The sequence below is a fragment of the Vigna unguiculata genome, chromosome 9 (genome assembly GCF_037176805.1).
Source record: "Vigna unguiculata cultivar grain cowpea cultivar isolate G323 ecotype 2 chromosome 9, ASM3717680v1, whole genome shotgun sequence".
Taxonomy (NCBI): domain Eukaryota; kingdom Viridiplantae; phylum Streptophyta; class Magnoliopsida; order Fabales; family Fabaceae; genus Vigna; species Vigna unguiculata.
In genome coordinates this window covers 19,925,802-19,950,108 of record NC_140800.1, presented here as the reverse complement: position 1 = coordinate 19,950,108, position 24,307 = coordinate 19,925,802, and the positions used below count along the sequence as shown (strand labels likewise).

The window sequence follows — 24,307 nt, the reverse complement described above, 5'->3', positions numbered from 1 at the left end:
GCTGTTAAAACTGTTAAAAAGCCTTTTCCAAGGAGCTAATAAAACTCAATTACCCAGAGATTTGAAATTTTGAAATATTCCATCTGTAAAGTTCGCTAAGATATTAAAAAAAAAAAAGATGCCACGGCTCTGTTGACATTTCATCAAGGTTCTCCAATGATCATTTTCCATTAAGAATATAAAACTCAAGAGTGACGTTTATTTAACAATTAACAAATATGGTGATGTTGTTGCCAATGGAAAGCAACACCTCAAAAATCCTCTCCTAACGTCTTCTCTGCCTCAATTAATAGAGTTTAACAATCAAACCCTAGGCTCAGATTTTAATTAAGGTTCAGTTTGAATTTTGAGACTAATAATTCTAGGTGCCAGGGAATAATTTTGGAGAAAATTACACAAACAAACCATGGTTAAGCCAAGAGGGACATGTCACCCCTTTCATCATCATCTTCTATTTTAAAGCGTTGCTATTGTCTTTCTCGGTGTAATCATCTGACTTTATTTGTTTTCTTAATTTCTTTGTCTTAAGAAGATTCACAGCTTCAACAAGAAATGTAAAGCTTCTTTTCAAACATGCCCCCATCTTAACCAAACTATATACTTCACTATATTGATTTCTCTCTAGCTTCAATCTCTTAGAACAAACTTTTGTTGGAGGATCTTTCAGAAGGATTCTACACATATTGGCTTCTCTTCTTTCCTTTTTGTTATTGTTGTTGTTGTTCGCCATCTACCTAAGATTTTCTCTGGTATTTTGTACACTAAACAAAATTATCTTATGTTTCTATAAGTGGTGAAGACAATTGATATGGGAACAAACCGGCAGCAGCATGAAATTTCAGAAGGAGGGTCTGAGGTGAAGTGGTCACAATTCAAAGCTATGTTTGTATATTTTATGATGTTGTGTTGTAACGATTCTAAATCCACTCCCTAATTCAGGTTCAATATCAAGAGATGGTAGAAAATGAAGAGAAAGGTCCAACACACAAATTAATAACTGAGAGCTGCAAATCAAACAGCATGGTTGTAAAGGTAACTAACTACCATATTCCAACTTTTTGTTCTTTCTTTTTGGATGGTGCATCTTGAATTGAGGCTGAAAAATGGTCTGAACTGCAGAAAAGGCAAACGTTGATTCCTGCTCACATCATAGCTGAAGCCATATCAACTATCCCTGATCTTGACATTAGATGGTCAGGTCCAATCACACCAAAAGAAATGGAATATGTTGAACAATATGTGCTGGCAAAATATCCAGAATATTCAGGCCTAATGGAAGGAGATGGAAATGGGATAGACTTGTCTAGCTTTATCATCTATGAGGAGGCATCAGAACCCATGATGGATGATAGGGGCAAGTCACCAAGGGAGTCTTCTACATATTTGTTTGGCAGCAATCTCCCTGAAATGGATAGGGCCAAGATCCAGTTAGAGCCATCAAGATTACTTGACATTCTCAACAAGAAATCCTCTTTTCCTGGAAGTTTCATCTCTATCCCAGAAATCCAAGCTCGTAATAAGATTCTGAAGCATTATGGGTTGCCTGATGAAGAGTACCTTGTTCTCTTCACTCCAAGCTACAAGGATGCTATGATGCTGGTGGGAGAAAGTTACCCTTTTGTAAAGGGAAACTACTACATGACAATTCTTGACCAGGAAGAAGACTATATCAGGGAATTTGCTTCTTTTAAGGAGTCCAAGGTGATCTCAGCACCCAAGACTTGGCTGGATTTGAGGATCAGTGGGTCTCAGCTGAGTCAAAACTTTAGGAGGAGGTGTAAGATCAGCTCAAAGGGCTTGTTCTCTTACCCAGTCGATGCAAATGGAACAATGCATTGGATTTCTGAGGCTCATAGGAACAACTGGCATGTTCTTCTTGATGCATCTGCTGTGGTAGTGGGAAAGGATAGGTTGCATCTTCTTGCACTTCACCGACCAGACTTTGTCATCTGTTGTCTCGACAACACTCATTCCAACCCTTCCAGAATCACTTGCCTCTTAGTGAGAAAGAAATCCTTTGAGAACTCAGCTGCTTCATCTCAGGTAGTTGAATGAGTGATAAGGAGTACTTTCTTACGATTTTAGAGCAACTAGCAAATGGACAAAACTTCCATGCAGATTCTTAGGTGTTTTTTCTCCTATCACAATTGGAACTTCACCTTAAGTAACTTATATCAATCTTTATGCAAACAAACTACTAAGGTGAACTTCCAATTCTGATTGAAGAACCACTTAATAAACTGCATTTCGGTTTTGTCTCAGCAAAATTTGGTATCATTGACTTTCAGAAGTCATGAATTTTCCGGGAGTACTTTTGTAGATTCAATAAATGAAAACATGCACATGTATACGACCACTTATTACTGGTAGGAAAGATTAATCATTCCTAATCTTCTGGTCTGTTTGTAACTTATAATCTATATAATTAGTTATCTTAGTTTGGTATGTTATTTCTGCCAAACCCATTTCTTCAATATTAATTAGCTTTTGAAGATTTATCCTACTTTAACTTCCGACTTCGATTCTGGGAGAGTAACAAATTACAAATGCATGTGTTGGTTTCAAAACTCTGTTACCAAGTTTTGTTATGCTTAATCTTCAAACCTTTTGGCTCCTAAAACTGGAAGCTTGCAAACCCTGGTTATTTATATTTTATCTTGCAAGACACAAAGATAAAAATAGACACGCGTAAATATTTTAGTTAGCTGAGTGGTGTCACGAAATTCTGCGCTGGCATTTGGTAACATCTATGTTTAGGGACGTGTAGACCAAGACATGTTATGCATTAAGTTGTTTGAATGAAGCATGAGCAGTCACGTTAACATGTCTGCAGTGTAAAAGTCAAAACTCAAAAGGTTCGTATTGTCCTTCTCGATACAACATTTGCTTTGTTCTATGTGTAGAGTACAAAAGCATAAGTTTCTTAAATTAAAACCATGGTTAGTAATGCAGAAACATGATTGTCTGGATGAGTTCAAGAAAATGTTCAAAAAGAAATGCAATAGATTCAATATCTAATTTGCTAGATTCATTTCATGCTCAAAGTGCTTCTTTGTTTCAGACTTTCTTTAACCTTAAACACAATTATAAAGTGTTCTTAGTTATATTTGCCGCTGCATGCAGCTTGGTTTTTGAAAATCTGGTAAGTGGACATAGACTGGAAAATGCTTGATGGTAGTATGGCAAAATAGGTTAATCTCGCCTCTCATTGCCCGTCGGCAAAAACGGTTCAAATTGGACCCGTGACTTTTTTTCAGACTAAACTGGACTAAAACGGAATAATGGATTGAAAATTTAAACCCAATCCGTTGAACTCAACTTATTTTGTGACCCGTACTTGATGGAGGACTTTTTGTTCAACCGAAGCCATACACTGACCCAAGACCCAAAAATGACCCAAATAACATTCCAAATATGTATGCAGATTGCACAATTTTTTTATATCAGAATTTAGTACTCTAAGAGCCAAATTTAAACTCTATAATTTTTTTTAGATGATTTTTTTTCAAAAATTCTCTTCTTTTTTAAATGAAAAAGAAAAAAAAAGTTAAAAATCCACTTCAGGATTCAAGTAATATACTTTTCAATTAGATTCCTTTCACTTACTATTCAAAATTCAATTATTTGAGAACCAAAATTGTAACAGCCTAAAATAATAATGCACTTATATGGTTACTATTCAAAAAAGCACACATAAAGTATATAAATTACTTGATTTACAATCATAAATTAAATCATATTAGGGAACTAAGTAATTCACACCATTATAAGCAACAAGTCATAACATAAAAGACCCATTAGACTTAGTTATCCGGATAACAAGCATAGAGGTAGAAGTACTTGGAATATTTGGCATTTGTGATGGATAACCTCCACCCACAAGGTTAATCCTATAAGGTTCCTAGAACAACAAATGGTTCTTCCAATCAGGACCTCCTGATACTCTCACTCCTAATTCATTCTCCTATACATGAATTTGAATGATTAGTAGAGTGTTAGGATAAACTTCCAAATTTTGAGTCCTTACATCAATGCACACCAAAGCACACATCCTTTAAAAGGATTTTCCCTTGAAAATCTATTCATCATTCTCAATTCACAATTAAACAAGATTCATACATTATATCATCAACATATCCATTTACAAGGTCATCATCACACCATCACAATACATCATTATATTCCAAAAGTTCATATCATCCCCACACATTCACATAATCACCAAGTAATTTACGCAGTAACTTAACAACACATGCAAATTGGTTAGTGGTTTTAAAAATAAAACTGCAACTTGTACAAAGCTCCAAAAGTTATGTTCTTACATTCAAATTAAAGATAATTGAATCAAGAACTCAATGCAAAAAGAATCAATCAAATTGGATACCTATAGAAAAAGTTATGCACTAAACAAGTGACAAATGTCAAAGTTGTCAACCGCCTAATCAATAGGAACCTCACAAGAAAAACACTCTCACTATAAACTTTCAAGCAAAGATCACAATGTAACATTCTAGCCAGATATTACTAATTTAAATAAAATAGAGTCATACATAATAAAATCCGGAAATTAATAAAACCTCTTTCCCAAAATGTGGGAAATTTAAATATTATTAATAGCGCAAAAATCAAAACTTAAACTAAAAGTATTACAAGTTTCAAGTTCCCAAACCGTAAATTCAATTGTATTCAAAATACATAAAATAGTTGTCAAAATATCTCCAAAGCTAACCCCTCTCCGACTCTAGAGGCCAACCTCGCCACCTACAATATCAATTGCTTTCGTGTAACGAGTTACAGAATCATCGCCAACCACACACAGAAAAGGTGAGCTCATTATAAAACCCTTACCCACATCATATTAATTTACCCCAAAACCCCCCTTTGAGGACATTCACCCTCATGCACTAGAAATCATGGTCTTCCACCATGTTCATCCAGATTCTACACACTCTGATAATGTCCTTGAGATGACTCTTGTTGCCACAAGCTCCAACTTGTGGTTCCACCATCTATCGGCTACCACTTGTAGATCACATGCAAGAATTATCCTGTTACAAACTACAATCTACAACACCTAGTGGAGCTCCCCAATACAATCCACAATTCGTATTATCATAAGACTACCAGCCTCACCGGCTTCGACCATGAAGGGCAATCAAGTGAAACACTTCGTACTAGCCACAATTAGCACGCTCACACTGAAATTCCAATTACCATCACGCTCCAACCTAGAATGGTCACATGTTTAACTCCCCATTACAAGTTATATAACTCGTAAATGGTCCCCTAACAAGTCATACTCAAAGTCATTACCACAAGTCGTGTAAAACTTTCAATATCATCAACCCGACCTATATAAGATCAATACACACTCAACCTAGGTCTTAGGGATTCTAATGCTTTCAAGAACATGTTCGCTCTTGGTCCAACTCTACAAACCTCCCTACTCGTAGTTCAACTCTACGGACCTCCCTGCCCATAGTCTAACACGCATGATCAATCTAGCTATGAACCTCCCCGCTCGCAACAACTCTCAAGTGTGAGCACAGAACATACGAACCTCCTCGCTCGTATCCTCACATGAGAGTATCATTAATATGAACCTCCTTGCACATATTAATCACGCGTTCCATCATCAATCATGAACCTATCCGCTCGTGATACTGTCAAGCATCTCCCAAACTAGGACCAACACACCTAACCATGCAAAATGCAACAAAACAACACACTGCCCCCACGTTATCGCCTAGCGCTGCCTACACACCGTCAGGTGATACTCCAGCATAGACCACGGATGAAGGATTATCTTGTTCCTTTTTAAGATGATTGAATATGGTGTGAGTTGATTAAGAAATCTAAGTGAAATCCCCACTGGACATTAAGATAGCAACCTATCTAGATGTGAAGGTTCCTTTCACAAAGCTCAAGAGAAGAAGATGATGGATTGATTCAATACAAAAAGGAAATGGAAAGCACATAAATCATAGAAAACCAAGAACAATTAAAGGAAGAAGAAAACATAAAATGGAAAGGAAAGAAATGGTAAAGAATGCGAGAAGCACGCCACTACAAGGCTAGGCTAGAAGCCATGGCAACCTTGAAGATGAGTGGCTGTGTGCCGCCACTTGCTATGCAAGATAAGGCTTAAAAGTATTCACTCCCAAAGGAGGAAACTCTCACAAATGGTTGAGACACAAGAGTGTTTTTACTTCAAAATATTCAACCCCTTTTACATGTCTAGGAGCACCCCTTATATAGAAGAGTTTAGGGGCCTTTAAGCAAATAAAAGATACCTAAGGATGTCTCTACAAAAACCTAACCCTAGCTTCTAAAAACTAGGTCAAATAAGGTTACAAAAAATGAGAGACAAAAGAGCTAACTATGGTGTGTGCAAGGCTAATTTCGTTCTAGCACCAAAGGAGACAAAGAATGTGTCTCATATGTCTCCAAAAAGTGGCCAAAGTGTGCTAAAAACAAAGGAGACCAAAGGTACATAGGTACATTTGCTTCATGCATTTTACTTTATGCTTTATGCCTTTGCTTTACTCTCTCCTCCACATCATTTATGCTCCTCAATCACCATGCGCCACCTAGCATTGCTTTCTTACTCCTAATTAACCTACAAAGCAAATAAACATAGATTAGCATGTTGGCTTAAGTCAAGTCAACTATAGTCAACAAGTCAAACCTAGTCAAAGGTCAACAAGTCAACTAAATTTTATTCAACTAAGTCAACTTAGGGAATCAAAAATAACAAACACAAATGAAAGGGATGAAGGATTAGTGAACTTCCTTTCTAAACATGTTTAGTCTTCTTAAGCATGTCCCTCCATCCTTGGTTAGGGTCAATCCTTCATCATCCTCCTCTCCTTGGAGAGAATTTGACCACAAATTCTTTAAGCCTTTGTAGATGGAGCTTGACTTGATTTGGGGGATGTACATATCCCCGCTATAATACTCATCCCCGCCATATCTCTATTCTCGTTTAAATTATTAAAATATTCACAATTAATTAAGTAATCATATATATATATATATATATATATATATACTTTCTATTTTTTATTTCTTTTAATTATTTGGTTTGTTATGAAACTCATTTGCATCTCCAATATACTTTTTTATCTTATCATAACCTTTATGTAATTATGTTAAAATGATGTATGTCAATTAAAAAAATTGCATTTCTAACATTTGAATGTTTCTATTATTTTTTAATATTTTTATTTATTGTATATTTTTCTTTCACATGAAAATATTTAATACTCTCAATTTAAGTGGTTAAAAGCATAAACCTTTCATTTACTAGGTAATATAAAAAAAATTACTTATTATTATTAATTTTTGTTCCATTTGAAGAACTCTTTTGTTTTGCTAAAACAATTTTTGTTATTTCTCAACCATTGAATGTATATATGTTGATATTTGAAAATTTTTCTGAGATATCTAAGATATTTTTCATCTTATCATACCCTTAATTATACATTTGTTTTCCTTTGTGCGATTCCTTCCAATAGTCTCCAAATTGTTTATAAGACACACATTTGTTAATTTTTTAATATTTTTATTTTTTGTTTATTTTCATCATGTAGAATACTATTTCGATATATTTTATCTAATTATTTTTTATTTTCTAACTCATTACAATCATACTTTAATTTTTTTCACTATAATTGTATAAATAATTTTTATTTACTACAATATAAAAATTTAATGTAATTGCTATGAATATTTTTTTATCACCATCTAACATATATTGGAGTTCAAAAGATACAAGATCTATGTTAAAATTTTATTATGTTTATTATTTGTTCTGTGTTATTTTTTGATCAAGTGATGTATTATAACTTTTATTAGTGTATAAAAAAGATATTCATTATAATTTAAAAAATTGAAGTAAACAAACATTTAAAATATATTTTAATTTGAATATTTTTTTCCTTTTATATATTTTTTTAAAATATTTTTAAATTTTATCAACTAGTTTTCATTAATGTTTCCAAATTTAATAAACGTTTTGGTTCTCATAAAATTTTATTTGGTATTCTAATCTAAAATGTAAAAAATTATAATTTATTTCAAAGTATTTGATATCGAAGAAACAATCATTCTCCTAATATTGAATATTTGATAATATTATGTTTCCTTTACCGTAATTTTTTATTATTTTATAAAAATAATTAAAATTAATATTAAAGTAGTAAGAAAACGGGTACGGGTATGGGTATGAGATTATACCCGTTACCCGGTGGGGATGGGGATGGGACAAAAGTTTGATACCCGTTGAGTTTTGGTATGGGGATGGGGATGAATTTTTTTGACGGGGATGGGTATGGGATAGCGAAACTCGTCCCCGCCCCACCTTGTTGTCATCCCTACCTGGTAGTCTAACAACACCAACAGGAGCTATACACTACTAATTTTTGCACCTCTAAAAGGTCCTAACATCTAGCCATCTAAGGCATACACCTCTAGAATCCAGAACATTAGTTTACCCATTTCAACATGGCTCAAAATGATCACCACATATCATATGCATCAACCCTTATATATTCATATATATACTCCACCATTTAAATCCATGCTAGCATTCAATTTCAACTTATGAATAATAGATGCTCATATCAAATATAAAGCAACACTCTAACAACTTAAGCACATGATTCTATGCACCAATGCGAATTAATATAGCATTTCACACCTCCTATGCAAAATTTTCATTTATATTGATACACATGCATTCACCAATAAACCAATTCTCAACATGTGACTAATCCAAAGGAACATTCAAATTTATGGAGACTCACAAAAGAACCTAATCATGATTCCAACTCATGCCACATTGAACTTGCTTCCAAAACAGTACCTACACACTTCATTTATCCCAATACATCACACCAAAACCAATATTTAGCACTCTACATGATCATGTATCCATACATAGATTCACATTAGTAGTTTCTTGAAATTATCAAGAGATTATTCATACATTTTAAAGACTTCCCAAACCAGCAATCATGTGTATCACACCGTTCAAACTAAAGAACAAAATGTTATGAACCTGCTGTCTAAAATTTAGCTAAATCATACGGTTAACAAACCGAAAAACGCAATTTTCTAAAATCTACGCAAACCAAAAAATCGTAGTCGCCCCGCGACTATATCTTGCCGGCGACCATATCTTGTCGCCTAGCGAAACAAAACTAGAGACCTAGTGCCTAGCGGTAGGAAACACCGCCTTACGATCCCTGTCACGCGAAAAATACGAGAAAAAGCGTAATTGCACCTATTTTGGTCAATTTAAAGACACTCAACACATGTAGAATTTAGCAAAGGTTCATCCATCAAGCAAGAAGTTACACAAAATCAAAGGTGCACGTTTAAATAGAATCCACAAAATCGTAGACAACGAACGCATCCAATTCGTGTTGCCTGGCGAGCCTTCATTGTCGCCAAGCAGTTTCTGGGCAGAACCCAGAAACTTAGTTCAAAAAGCATGTATTGCCTAGCGGTTCAAGAACACCGCCAAACAATTTTTGGGCAGAAGCCTAGAAACGTGATTTTTTCAGCGACAATCGAAAGAGAAAGGCATCCATGCATTCAACACAACTTAAAATACATCAATCACAAAATAACCATGTAAGAGCAGCTCCCCTTACTTAGTTTCCTTGCTCCAATGAGTACTCCTAAGCTTCCTCCTTGATGAAAAGAGTCCCTTTTTTGCCTCTAACACTAGACCACTCACCAATTTTGGTGCTCTAAAACCCTCTCCAACTGTTCCCACGAATTCCTTGCTTCCAGTACACCACTCTCCTCCTTCTCCCACTTATTAGCCTAATTATTTTTTAGGATTTCCTTGGCTTAGCAAAAATAATAAATGTGAAAGGAAGTTATTTCACGCTAGTCGAGGTTCAAACTCCAATTCATGTTTCTAGACATTTTATGCACATCTATAATTATGACATCATGCCACATGTTCACACATGCACACAAAATAAATCAATTAATTAAAACTTCACCTTAATGGCATACACAAGACTCAAACACAGGTCCTCTCAACACCACTCCACACGCTCAACCACTTGAGCTACCATTGCTCCTTGTCATAATTCTCTACATTAATTACTATAAAGATCCCTTTTAAATGCATTTATATTAAATAAACAAATATTTATTTAATTTTTTTTTCCAATGTCTTACACACAACGGTAAAAAAAACATCATAAGTCTAGGACCTGCTATAAAACTTTCAGCTTGATCCGACAGTGAACAAAGTGAAAATTCAAACTTTTCTAAGATAAATCATAACTAGAAAACCCATTTGCCCAGCAAGAGGATTGCTCACCCAGTGAGAATTGCTTTCCTAGCAAGGAAAACTCTATGTCAAAATTAATCTTGGCACTCGCTAGGCGAGTCATTTGCTCACTACGACGCAGAAGCTCAATATCTGTAGTTTTTCAACTACCCAACATACTAGAACAACCAAACTCAATAATACCAGATCATAAACAATCCCAAACCAGTTACAACCTCTAAATAATACAAATGTATCTCAATTAACATGCATTCAACAAAATTCCCAAAATTTCATAACACATACACATCTTCAAGACATGTAAAAATTAAAGATTTTTCCCTTCACACTCATAAGGAATAAAATCAATAGCTCATGGATCAAAACACCCATTATGCATCATAACAATAGTACCCATAACAGATTCAACATGCAAATAACAAATTTGGTAGAAAAATCATCATGCAATTTGTGAAAATCTAGCTTCCCTCACCTTCGAATATAGACTCGAACTTTATGAACCCCAAGGCATCTTTGAACTTGCGAAAGTTCAACCTCGACTTCAGACAATGGAAAACAATCTGATCGTGTTCACACAGCCACCGAGTAGAAGAGATATCAGATGGAAACCAAAAAGACATATGTAAACAAGGAATACTTGCATGCACCGTAGAAGAATCGAAGAAGGCGAGAAAAAATGGCTTACCCCAAATAAGAAACTCATCGATAGAAATCGAAGATCTTGTCGCGAGGAACGACCCTGCAGTCTCAGTTCTATAAACTATCAAACAGAGAATGAGGAGTGGAGGTTCAAAGATGGAGATGGAGTGGAGAGAAAGGAAGAAAGGAATTTATGCTTCTTTTGAAAACAAAGAGCTTGCAATTTGAGGTTATATAGGAAAAATAGATTTTATAATGTTTTAAAAAATTTAACCTGAAAAAAAAAACGTATTTGTCTATGTAAATGTTTGAAACACTACTCTTACCTGAATATTTTTTTAATTCATGATGAAAAAAAGTCCCCAATCAGCAACCATAGCATCCTTCAAAATATTCAAAAGGCTAAAAAGTAATGGATGATAAATGTATGAAGGTCAAAGAATTATTATGTCATGTTGGGTTCCAAATACTCTAGAGAAAAAGTGGCCACTAATGAATAAAGATGATGTATCTTTTTGTCTTGTCAAGATTGAAAGTTTATTATGGTGCACAAATAATGCAGTTCACAGTAGATTATCTAAATGGGAAGAATAGTAACGCTTTCCCAACATGGATATGCTACTTTAGAGTTTATTTGGATAATTTTTTTAAAGAAAATGATAGGTTTCATCATAATTGTTGGAATTAAGACTCCTGTGGATGGCAAACTTGGCAAGAAAACAAGAATTAGCTTCATGATAAAAACTTACCACAGGCCTTCTGTGCAGAGATTATAGATGTTCTACCTGGCCCTGATTGTATGAAGATTCCTAGAAATTACCCTATTCATAAGTTTTTTTTTAATTCTTTTGCCTTTTTTTATAAAAGTTATAATCTTCTGGTTGACATATTTCCCAATAAATGAACAAACTTTTAATAAAAAAATAAATGTTGAAAATTAATGAGAAAAAGCTTTTACTTTTGTATTAGGATCGGACAAGATGAATAACCATGAATTTTGTAATCATTATTCTCTTTAAACACTAATTGTATGCGGAACAATATGATTAATTTTAAATATTGATTTAAAGAATAACATTATAATTCTTTTAACAAATTAATATCAATAAATAACATAAATACGAGTTAATTGAAGGAGTCTTATAAACTTATAAGTAATTAATTATTTCAAAGTAAATAAATAATAACTTATATTATTCTTTCAAAATTATCACTACTAAAAATTCTCATATTACATGCAATTTTTTCTCGCAAATTTGTTAAAAACATTTACACAAAAAATCTTTTTTCTACCTTTTTTTCTAAAAATTTTAATTAGCAAGTAATTACTTTGTGGGTAATCATTTCCTACAAAATTATAAAATTTGCAAGTATTTCTTATAAAATTTGTTGTAAAAAGTGTTTTATACAAAATATTTTACAAGAAAATTGGTAGCAATTTCCTGCAAACTTTTTTTCACAACAAAATTTGTAAGTATTTCCTACGAAAAAGTTTTCAAAACAAAATTGACAGAAAATATGAGTTTTTTTAATAGTGTATCTATGTAATATTTTATAAATAATCGTTTCTATCTTATTATTTAACTTTTTCTTATTTAACTAATATTGGGAAAATGGTAGAATGGTATAGTGGTTCATAATACTCGAGAGTCACTCAATCAAATTGAGGAGTAAAAAACAGGGACCGTAACGTCCCATTTAAAATATAATATAATTAAATGAAACATTACACAAAATAGTAAAGGAAACAAGGTCCTGGAGTAAAGTCGCTACTCCTTACAGTTAACCAACGAAAACATAATTGAATTAGGGCACACCACGATGCCAATAGACAAGTAAAGAAAAGAGTCAATAGTAATTCAAAATATAACCCAAAAGTATGACGCTACATAGGTCATACATAACCCTAGAGAAAAGCCCAAATAAACGGAATCCAGTCCAAGCGGACTATGCAGTGGAATCATCCCTTACCTGTTGACCTCGAGTACCTCTCGCATCTGCTCACATCAATAAATTGATGATCATCGCAAAAGTAGAAGAACGACATAAAAGCAACCAAACAAGCAAAAGGGTAAGCTAGATCTGACTAAGTTATAAATTGATGATCATACAGATACATGCTATTTCATAGACCAATGAATATATGTTAACCAATCATGTCATGACTTGCAAACAATACACTAAGTCTCAGACTCGACTCATCCGGATACATATAACTTAGTCAGATTCAGCGGATGCTTGCACTTGTGGTGGATTTTTCCCTGCTCACCCCCGAGCTAAGTGTTACAATGTCTCAATCCCCCACACACAAGGCTAGCCCTTAATGAGTTTCAGGCTTCCTACTACTCTTACCACAAGAGTCAGTTCGCTCTATGTGAGACTAACTGACTCCTTAGAGCGTCAGGATGCAACCTTACCTTGAATCCTTACTAAATTATATAGATGGGGCACCACCATGAACTCCCACTAACAGGAGTCATGGAATTACGTCCCAACCAACTAAGGCACCAACCTAAAATCTCACCTAGAGATTTCGAGGAATTACGTCCTGACCACACACCAATCATATTCAATCAATTGAGTAATATTTATCATGCATATAAACCTCATGCCAACTTTTGTAACCAATCCTCATTCATATTCCATGTTGAATCCATACCAACTCATTCTTCCCAATCCGTGAATATAGAATTTCGACTCATACCAATACCATGACACTTTAATACTAACCATTTCACGCTCATTACATGCCAAGATCATGCCAACACATCCATTAAATTCATAACCTCAGAGATTTCATGCAGAATTACATGTTTCGTACTGTAAATAAAATAAACCAACCAATCAAAACACCAAAAATCAACCATTAGAGGAAAATAGTGTGGCCTGTAGTGGATCTCGCTCAAGTTAGGAGTCCTCACTCAAGCGAGAGGAATGCCCTCGCTCAAGCTGCAGACTCTCGCTCAGGCGAGATCGTGACAGAGGTCCTGGGAGGTTCTTCGAATGCTCGCTTAGGCGAGACCAACTCGCCTGAGCGAGACCAACTCGCCTGAGCGAGACCACCCCTCTCCCAAAGGTGGGGTTCCTCACCTAGGCCAAAAGTGCAGCGGCATGCTAAGGCTCCCATGCATTCTCGCTTAGGCGAGCCCTCTCGCCTGAGCGAGATGTCACCTCGCTCAAACGAGAGCTCTCCGCCTGAGCGAGAGCTCGAGCACGAACCTAGCATGTTTCTGCAAGTCTCGCCAAGGCGAGAGAGGCTCGCTTGGGCGAAAACATTCGATCTCGTCACTGTTCTCCCTGCAACATCCATGCATACATATCCACACAACATAACTAGGCATTTCACATATTCATAGTAGCATATAATCCATACAAAACATGATACGCGACTGGAAACGGGTAGATCTACAAAAAGTACTAAAGACTCTAACTTCCATTACCTGGATTGAGCTAGCACAGGACCTCGACACCAACTACGGAGCACAGCAACTCTAGGAACGAACTAAAGAACTGAAAGAAATAGCATAATAGAACTAAGAAATGGGGTTACCATGAAACCGTAACTGGAAATATGAAGAGTGATTAACGGGGACAAATATGAGCTAGTAAAAATACTTACATGGAGTAGAAAATGGATTTGAGCTAGCTTGAAGAGGACTAGGAACCAAACCCTAGTAGAGCTTCTGAAAGGAAAGGAGAGTGTAAGAGAAAGGGGGTTGTTTGCGATTGAGACCAGAATGAGGGTTCTTAGTTGCTTTAGGGGCCTTGACACCCTAGTCAGCCCTTAGGTCCAACGGATTTGGGGCAGCCTTTAAAACATAAGGCAGAAAATAAAGTGGGCCTTACAGGGACCAAACAGATTAACTTGTCAAATATTTTTTTCAAAATAAAGTTGAAATAAAAATAATTTAAAGAATTAATTTCTTTTATATTTTATCATTTTAAAAATATAAATATATATATTAATGTTGTCATTTAGATTATTAATATTTATAAATTACGTTTTAATAATTTATAATTATGCATAAAAAATTACTTTTTTTTCACATTTCACAATTTTAATTTTACTTTTTTACTATAATTATTTGTTAAATTTTTAAAAATTATAAACTATTTTTACATATTTTCTATAAAACTGTTTACTTTTCTTATTGTTTTCTGTTTATCAAGTATTATTTTTAAATCTTTTTTCGTTTATTTCACTTTGTTTCAATTAATATAATTTTTATATCTTATATCTTATATATTAACTTAATATTATTATTTACTAACATAATATTATGCATATTTTAAAAAATTAAAAATAATGTTATTACTTTACTTATAATAAAATAATTTAAGATATAAGATATAAGCAGAATTATTATTTCAATGTATTTATAGTCATTAAAACTTAAAAGAGATTAATATGATGAAATATATATATATATATATATATATATATATATATATATATATATATAAAAGAAAAATACTCGCTGTCGAACCGTTGGTTGGTTGGAGAGACGTGTTTAGATTTTGAACCTGTTTACTATGTGTATATTATTTGTGACTGTCAATCTCCAATCTTATCAAGAGTTAATAAGAGAAAAATAATATTAATTTATTGCAGTTATTATCTTTTGTTACTTAATTGTTATGCTTTTACTACTTTGAATAATTCAACTCAAAGACCGGACAATAAATAGCAAGTTACTTAAATAAAAGGGAGACATGGTCGACAATCTTAAAGAGTGCGTGATTGAGTCATCTCATTTGTTCTGGATCCCCGTATGCTCTCTTCTATTTTTTCTTTTTCCTTGAATGAGTGATCTTATTACTTCACTTAGTTATAATTATGTCCCCACTTCCACCTTAAGAATTGTTGAGAATACTCACAATCTCCATTTAAATGTCAAGGTACTCCGCCATTCCTATTTTTGAAGAAAACAAAGTAAATGGGCTTTACGAATAACTGAAGACTTAAATAGAAACCACAACTAAATGACAAATATTTTGGTATGGTTTACTGAAAAAACAAATGCATTTATTATTAGATACATGGTTTACATGGTTTACTGTAAAAAGACCAATTATTACTAAATTTGTAGTTATCAATAGCAATTGCCATTTAGCTATCTTACGTGAAGCAATTTAAGATAAGTCATTACATATTGTTTTGTAATGTCAAGTTCATGACTTTCTTGATGCAATCTTTCTCCAATCCAATAAACATCCACATTTTACCTATTTGTAAGAAAATGATTTAACGGAAAAAAAGTGATTTTTCATTTTTATGCACAGAACCCATTTCCTATAAGTAGTCCAACTTTGCCATTTCTGACATCAAAAGAAGTATGTTGTATATGGAACTTTATAGGAAAGATCGGGTAGCAGAGGAGTTTTTGTGGACAAGTTAGATCGAGGTACAGTAAGGATCTCCACAAGTTAAAAGAGGAATGTGCATGTTTTCATTTCATTTTGATTGAATCCTGCTTCCTTCAATAGATTCTGCTTATACTTGTGACAGAAATAGTATGTCTTGCATATCATTTTCAGTCTGATACTACAGAAAAACCAAAGGCTGCAGTACATAAAACAGGGGATAGACGCCACTGCATATGACAAGTTAAATAAAAGGGGAAATACATAATCTTGCTACCAAAAACTACTACAGAGGCCAAAGCCTGGAACTAGAAAAGCACTATCTTTTATACATTGAACAAAACAAGCATGAGGGAATATTTGGTGTTGACAATCAGTACCTAGTTCTACCATCACCCTCAGTAATGACATCATTGAAGGATCCATTACTGGGAATCATGGGCAGCACGTGTTCCTGATGAGGCACTATGACCTCAAGAAGATAGGGGCCAGGGGTGTCCAGCATTTTCTGAATTGCCCATCTAAGCTCTTCCTTCTTCGTCACACGAACCCCGGGTATCCCACAAGCATCTGCAAACTTTAGCATGTTTGGGAATATCTCATCCTCCCTCGAGGGATCTCCCAGATACGTGTGAGCTCTGTTGGCCTTGTAGAACCGATCCTCCCACTGAACCACCATACCCAAGTGCTGATTATTCAACAACATTATCTTAACAGGGAGATTCTCCACTCTTATAGTCGCCAACTCCTGAATATTCATTATGAAACTCCCATCTCCATCAATGTCCACAACCAAAGCACCAGGGTTCGCAACAGCAGCACCAATAGCCGCAGGCAATCCAAAACCCATAGCTCCAAGACCCCCTGAGGTCAACCACTGTCTAGGCCTCTTGTACTTGTAGAATTGTGCAGCCCACATTTGATGCTGCCCTACCCCAGTGCTAACAATAGCATCTCCATTTGTCAACTCATCCAGAACCTCAATAGCGTGCTGTGGAGAAATCCCATCATCAAACTTCTTGTAACTCAAAGGAAACTTTTCTTTCTGCACATTAATCTCTGCTCTCCAAGCTCCAAGATCAAGCTTACCCTTCACCCCCATATCCTCCAAAATCCTATTGATACCCTGTAATGCCAACTTCAAATCAGCACAAACAGATACGTGTGGCTGCTTATTCTTCCCAATCTCAGCGGAATCAATATCAATGTGAACAATCTTAGCCCTGCTAGCAAATGCCTCTAGCTTCCCGGTGACACGGTCGTCAAACCTCACCCCAAAGGCAAGCAACAAATCACTTTTATCAACGGCGTAGTTGGCATAAACAGTACCATGCATCCCCAACATTTGAAGGGAATGCTCGTGGCTCATTGGGAAAGTTCCAAGGCCCATTAAAGTGCTGGCAACAGGAATCCCGGCGAGTTCCACAAACCGCTTCAACTCGGCGCTGGAGTTCAAAGAGCCACCTCCCACATACAAAACGGGCTTCTGGGCCTCCAATATGAGTCTGACAATCTGTTCCAACTGGGCCTCGCTGGGGAGCTTGGGCAGCCTGGCGGCGTACCCGGGGAGCTTAACCGGAAGGTCCCAATTAGGAACCGCTAGTTGCTGCTGAACGTCTTTGGGGACGTCGATGAGGACTGGACCGGGACGGCCCGAAGTGGCGACGAAAAAGGCCTCGCTCACGACCCGAGGAATGTCGTCTACGTCGAGGATGAGGTAGTTGTGTTTGGTGATGGATCTGGAAACTTCCACGATGGGGGTTTCCTGGAAAGCGTCGGTGCCGATCATCCGCCGCGGGACCTGCCCGGTGATGGCCACAACCGGCACGCTGTCCATCATCGCGTCCGCTAGACCGCTCACCAGGTTCGTAGCGCCGGGGCCGGAGGTGGCGATACACACACCGGGGAGCCCAGACGAACGCGCGTACCCCTCGGCCGCGAACACGCCGCCCTGCTCGTGGCGCGGGAGCACGTTGCGAATGGCCGGGGAACGCGTTAGCGCCTGGTGGATTTCCATCGACGCGCCGCCGGGGTACGCGAAGACCGTGGTGACGCCCTGCCGCTCCAGCGCCTCCACGAGGATGTCCGCGCCCTTGCGTGGCTCACCTGGTGCGAACCGCGAGAGGAAGGGCTCGGCGGCCGGTGGCGACACGACGACGGCGGTTGGTGTGGCTGCGTGAGGCTTGGGGTGGGAGCATGAGATTGCGAGAGGGTGAGCGTGAGAGGGCTTGGTGAGGGCTGGGTGAGAGAGAGGGATGGTGGATCTGACAATGCGTTTGGGGAAGGTCGAGTACGAGGAAGAAGCAGAAAATGGAGTTCTGGACGCGGTGGCCGCCATTGTGAACAGAGGGTACTTGCCAACACTCTGTGATGGTCATGATTTTATGGTGAGTGAAGAGGAACTTTTGTTTTACCCTTATGCCCTTCCGTTTTGCTCATAACTCAGATGGTTCTCTGTGGGTAAAATGGGAAATTTAACAGTGACTTGCACTGAGTGTGAGTGGTGTCTATTATAGAATGCGAGTGTGATGTGAAAGTGTGATAGCCACACAGAGTCTGCAAATAAAAGAAGCAGCATTTTTTTATGGTTGTGTTTTGACAGGGCCCCGCCCACTTAAAAACCATAATGATAAAACATAAATCACTTGAGAAGACCAGGAAACAACTAAACAATTAAAATTATTTTAAATCATTTTAACTATATTTTATGAATCCAATAATAAATATAAGAATTAAATATGTTTTATGTTTTTTTTAACTTTAAACGAAAATTTAAATTAATTCTTCTTGAAAATTTAAAATTAATTTAGTTCTATTATTTTTAGAGATATGTAAATGTAATTTTTTTAATTAAATTATATTAAATTTATTTTATATTTTAAACGTATTTTATTATAATATTTTAATTTATTTATATTGTTGGATACATATTCATTTTAATTTGAATTGAGAAATATATTTGAAACGTTAAATAAATTTTAAAAAATTTTAAAAAATTTGATTGAAATGACTAAATACATGTATTTATAAAAAATAAAAGACTAAATTTATTCAAAATTTCTAGTAACGACTAATTTCAATTTTAACCGGAAAAAAAAAACACATTTAACCCTAAAATTTAAATATCATGTATCAATTTTCAAATTTTATAATGCATCTATCAATTATTATTATTTTAGTGCCGAAAGTTCCATAATTAAGGGCTAACTTATTAAATAAAATATGTTTAATGAAATTACATCGAAAGTAATTCATGCAAATGAAATAATAAAATTAAACTTCCATGTATTTATTTCTTTATAAGATCTTCTAGGGAAATGTAAGGCCTAGGTTTTTTTCTGCTGTCTTAATTTAAAGGGCTACCCTAAAGTCAGTTGGGCCTAGGGCTGGCCCAAAAGGAAACGAGACCCTAAGTCTGCCCTAACCCTAACTTTCTTACTCACTTTCAGAAATCTGCCCCTTTGTTCTAAGAGCTGCAGTTGTCACTCTGTTAGGGTTTTGACGTTTGATCGGATTCAAGCCTAGCTCAACCTCGGTTCTGCTCACGTAAGTGTTCCCCCAACTCATAGTTTTCAATCCCCGGTATTATTTCGTGGTCAATGTTAGGGTTCTTGTAATAAACCCACTTTTGTTCATGTTTCTAGCTCTGTAATCTTCACCTAAGAGCTGTGGTGCTCCGCTGTTTGGTGTCAAGGTCTTAAACTAGCTCATTCCAGATAAGGAAAGTTAGAGCTCAGTGTTTGTTTCGATTTCTATGGTGTTTTGGTTTTGTTTCTGGGTTTGAGATGATTGGTTGTTGTTATTGTTGCTTGAACATGCTTAAAAATATTGATTTGGTTGAGATGGTTATTTGTGCACGCGAGAACAGTGGAGAACCCTGATAATTTCACCCAAGCGAGCCAGCCTCGCCCAAGCTAGAATATCAAAGGCTATCCCCTAGAACCTGCGCGAACTATCGCTCAGGCGACGCGCCTATATTTTGAGCGAGAGGACGTGAAGGCTATTGTTCCCTCTTTTCGAGCCCTCGCATAGGCGAAGGGAGCTCGCCTGAGCGAGGGAAACCTCTTGCTTGAGCGAGACTCTTCAGCCTAAGCAAGGACTGGCGAGAATTGTGCGTTGTTTGGTTTCTTCACTGATCTTGAGTGTTTTACATATGTTTGAATGAATATTTATGTGGTAACATGATGTGGGGGAATATACATGATTAAGGGAGATTTATATATGGTGAATTGTGAGTTTGACATGATCTTTATATGGATTTTACATGAGGTTGGATATATATATATATATATATATATATATATATATATATATATATATATATATATATATGTGTGTGTGTGTGTGTGTGTGTGTGTGTGTGTGTGTGTGTGTGTGTGTGTGTGTGTGTGTGTGTGTGTGTGTGTGTGTGGTCACGAATTTGGCATGAGCAATGATGGACATTGATGGTTTGTAATCAAGAGGCATGATATTAGTATGAGAGGAAGCCCTTTAGTCATGGTTTGGGAATAATGAGTTGGTATTGATTCAACATGTGATATAAATGAGGATTGGTTACTAATGTTGGCATGAAGTTTCTATGCATGATATATATATATATATATATATATATATATATATATATATATATATATATATATATATATTACTTGGCTGTTTGTATATGTTTGGTATGTTAATGCAGCTGGAATTTATTTTTGGTCAATTAATAGTGTGATTTTGAAATATTCAAAGTTACAAAATAAGTCCAAAATCAAGAAATTCTGGAAAAGAATAAATCAAGAGCTTAATGCACCCCCAGATTTTATTTGCACACTCCTTCTAAAGTGGACCACCAAAAACCTGTTCTACACCCCTAGTTTTCACTAAGTTGCACCCCTCCTACCACTTAAACTCCACTCAACCAGATCATGCCATGTGGCAATCCCCACCTTTTAAAATTAGCCAACCATAAGCCGCCACGTGTCATAATCCTCCACTCACCAAATTGACCATTCAGATCTTGCCACGTCATCATCTCCTTCATCTCACACATGAAACCCTAACCCTAATTTCCCTTCCACCCACCATGGCAGCCGTCGCCGCCATCTCCTCGCCGGCCACCACTGCAACTCGCCGAAAATAGCAGCCTCCATTCCCGCAACCTTCACGCACCATCGCAGCACCTCTTCCGGCCACTACGAGGCACCATCTTCTCCGTTCGCGCACTTGTAGCGAACACCACCGCGAGGAGGCACTCCACACCACACTTCATGTGCAGAACCACCGCACCACCATCTTCAACCGTCGCGAGCACCATCAGCAACGTGACAGCGTGCATCCTCTTCACTCGCGCCACCACAGATTAGCAGCTTCCATTGCACGTCGGAATCACCAACTGCGACGCGCCACTACCACCACGCCTCTGCGAAGCCTGTTCCGCACATCTTCTCGCCTCCATCACTGCAACACCCTCGAGCCATCACTACGGTACACCTGAGCTAGATTCGCGCACACCGTTGGCCACCATCATCGCGACGCCATCTTCTTCCATCGTCAACCATCAGCGAGCTTCATTTTCTCTGCAGCACAACCATGGCAGCAGCGCACCTCACTGCACCCTCATTCTCGTCCATCTTCGCGCGAACCAGCAGCCACAACGAAGCACGCAAACGGAACAGTTGCAGCAACCATCATCTTCTCTTCACGGACCATGACGCAGTAGCACCACCACGCCCGCCGGAGCAGCCGCCATTGCCGTCAGCCGCGCAGCCAAGGAAGAAACATGGGGGCAGAAACCCTAATTTTGGAGAGAGAAAATGCACTGCCACGTGTCAACATCTGATAGGACAGTCAAACTGGTCAACTCTGGTCAACAGGTCAACTCTGGTCAACTGGTCAAAGTCAGCAGTCAATTCTGGTCAAAACTACAAATATGGTTAAATGAGAGGGGCAGAATTGGAAATTGGATAGGAATTAAGTTGCTAATTAATTAAATAAAAATAAAAGATTTTAGCAACTGACAGATAAAGCCGAAAGTCCAGTGGAAGCCTATATAAAGAGACTTAAGGGAGCAGAAGCGGGGGGAGACTTACATTTTACAACGGAGACAGCTGAAAACTCTCTGGTTTTGGCAGACACCGTCATCCATCACATCTCTCATTCTCTCTCTTCTTTTATTTTCTTTCCTTCATCATATTATCATGTATTCCATCAAAGCCATGGAGGGCTAAGCTTTTAGGGTTGATTCCACTGTAATTTCTTAACTGGATTCTGAGGTTAGATGAATTTATACGTTTTGTTATTTTGATTATTGTTGTGGTTTTTGTTTATCTATGTCCTTTGCTTCTTAATCGAATAGAAAATAATGATTTTAAATCTACATGCATGCTAATCATATGAGTTAAAAGGTTTTTAAATTAAATTGAGACTTTACTTTGATTTTGTTTAGAAACTTTCATTTGATTAAATAAGTTTTTGCCAATAATTGAGACTTTAATTTGATTAGAGGTAATTACTTTAACTAAAATTAGTCAAGACTTTACTTTGATTAATTAAGTTTTCTATTTGGTAAAGAAACAAAGGAATAGACATGATAGACATAGTAAAATTAATTGAGACTGTACTTTGATTGAATTTACTATGGACAATCTAATAATTCTCACTTTTAATTGAGACTGTACTTTGATTAAAAGTGAGGATGCCAACAAATGAATTGAGTCTTTACATTGATTGATTTGTAAAACAACAACAATAATTAATTTAACAATAATCTCTAGATAACCAATGAAGAATCTTATTTAGAAAAAGCAGTGGAATTGACCTATTTACTATTATTGTGTTTACAATCTTCCGTGTCATTTTCTTTGCACATCAAAATCCCCCTATTTTTATAGTTGCTAGTTTTAATTGCATTTTTAAGAATCAAATATTTGAGATCAATTTCGTATTCGTTGTGAAACGACTCAGGGTTATCTTAACCATAACTATTTTGTTTACTACTAACTGGCAATACTGAAGTTGTTAAAGTAGTGGTAATTTGATCGCCTAACGACAGCGATATCAAATTTGGCGTTGTTGCCGGGGAATACGGTTAGTATTTCTTTTATTTTGATTCTGTTTTTATTTATTCATTTTATTTTATTTTTTATTTTTTTTTATTTATTTATTTTACGCATATACGTTTAATATAGTTTGTTATTTTGTAGTCTCTAGTTTTCTTTTAATATATTCCAAGCAAATTTCTATTTTTGTTTTGATTAAGAATTTCTTTTAAGAAATTTTTTTGAGACTAGTTTGGAAAACTCTGTCTAGGAAAGACTTGGTATTTAAGTTGTCCACTGTGACACACCTCTCTTTCCTGGGAGTAGACCCAACGACATCTTAACTCATTTCTTTCTTGAAACCTTTCTCCAAAACAAGAATAGGAAAAAAAAACCACACAAGGAAACACTTTCAGGTGGATTGCATAGTGCATGACTCGGGCCAATCCGGGTCAATTTTATCAACTTGATTCAGAACTTGAAAGGAACTTGCGCAAATCACGTAGGAGACTTGAACTCAGGTGTTCTACTGAAGGAGCACCATCATCATCTGAACCTACCACTGAAAGTGAACTGCTAGAATCACCTCCGGTGATTAGCATATCTTCTGATCCATCACCTGAACCAGAAATTCAAGAAGATAGAATGGAAGAAAGACCAATAAGAGAGTTGGTTTCACCGGATGCAGCAATTACACAAAACATGTGCATCCAATATCCAGATGGAGAATGTGAGCTTAAGTCTAGGTTAATCCATCTTTTACCCAAATTCCATGGATTAGCAGGAGAAGACCCGTATCATCATTTGAAGGAATTTCATGTTGTTTGTTCATCCATGAGACCTACAACAGTGATAGAGGAACATATCAAGCTTAAGGCTTTTCCACTCTCATTGCAAGATGCCGCTAAGAATTGGTTATACTGCCTTCCGCCAGGATCCATCAATACCTGGGAGACTCTGAAAAGAT

General features: G+C 36.4%; 2 protein-coding genes and 1 long non-coding RNA gene across 5 annotated transcripts; 1 reads left to right on the top strand and 2 right to left on the bottom strand.

Annotated features, from left to right (window-relative positions):
- Window positions 1-238: 238 nt before the first annotated feature.
- LOC114162109 (uncharacterized) lies at window positions 239-2,492 on the top strand. 2 transcript variants are annotated; one of them, XM_028045885.2, is made up of 4 exons: window positions 239-484; window positions 792-856; window positions 940-1,032; window positions 1,120-2,492. In XM_028045885.2, exons 1-4 carry the CDS (start codon window positions 427-429, stop codon window positions 2,053-2,055), a joined length of 1,152 nt encoding a protein of 383 aa, XP_027901686.1. In that variant the 5' UTR covers window positions 239-426; the 3' UTR covers window positions 2,056-2,492. The 2 variants fall into 2 exon arrangements, with proteins under 2 accessions (XP_027901686.1, XP_027901687.1); XM_028045886.2 differs by lacking the exon at window positions 239-484 and adding an exon at window positions 490-554.
- A 1,277-nt stretch (window positions 2,493-3,769) lies between these two features.
- On the bottom strand, window positions 3,770-11,141 carry LOC114195861 (uncharacterized). Of its 2 annotated transcripts, none has more exons than XR_003606589.2 (3): window positions 11,001-11,141; window positions 10,788-10,875; window positions 3,770-3,964 (listed from the first exon to the last, which is right to left on the bottom strand). It is a non-coding gene; the product is annotated as an uncharacterized LOC114195861 (long non-coding RNA). The 2 variants fall into 2 exon arrangements; XR_014984391.1 differs by lacking the exon at window positions 3,770-3,964 and adding an exon at window positions 6,230-6,619.
- A 5,240-nt stretch (window positions 11,142-16,381) lies between these two features.
- On the bottom strand, window positions 16,382-18,741 carry LOC114163805 (acetolactate synthase 1, chloroplastic-like). Its single transcript, XM_028048141.2, has one exon. It carries the CDS (start codon window positions 18,654-18,656, stop codon window positions 16,692-16,694), a length of 1,965 nt encoding a protein of 654 aa, XP_027903942.1. The 5' UTR covers window positions 18,657-18,741; the 3' UTR covers window positions 16,382-16,691.
- Between the last annotated feature and the right edge of the window lie 5,566 nt (window positions 18,742-24,307).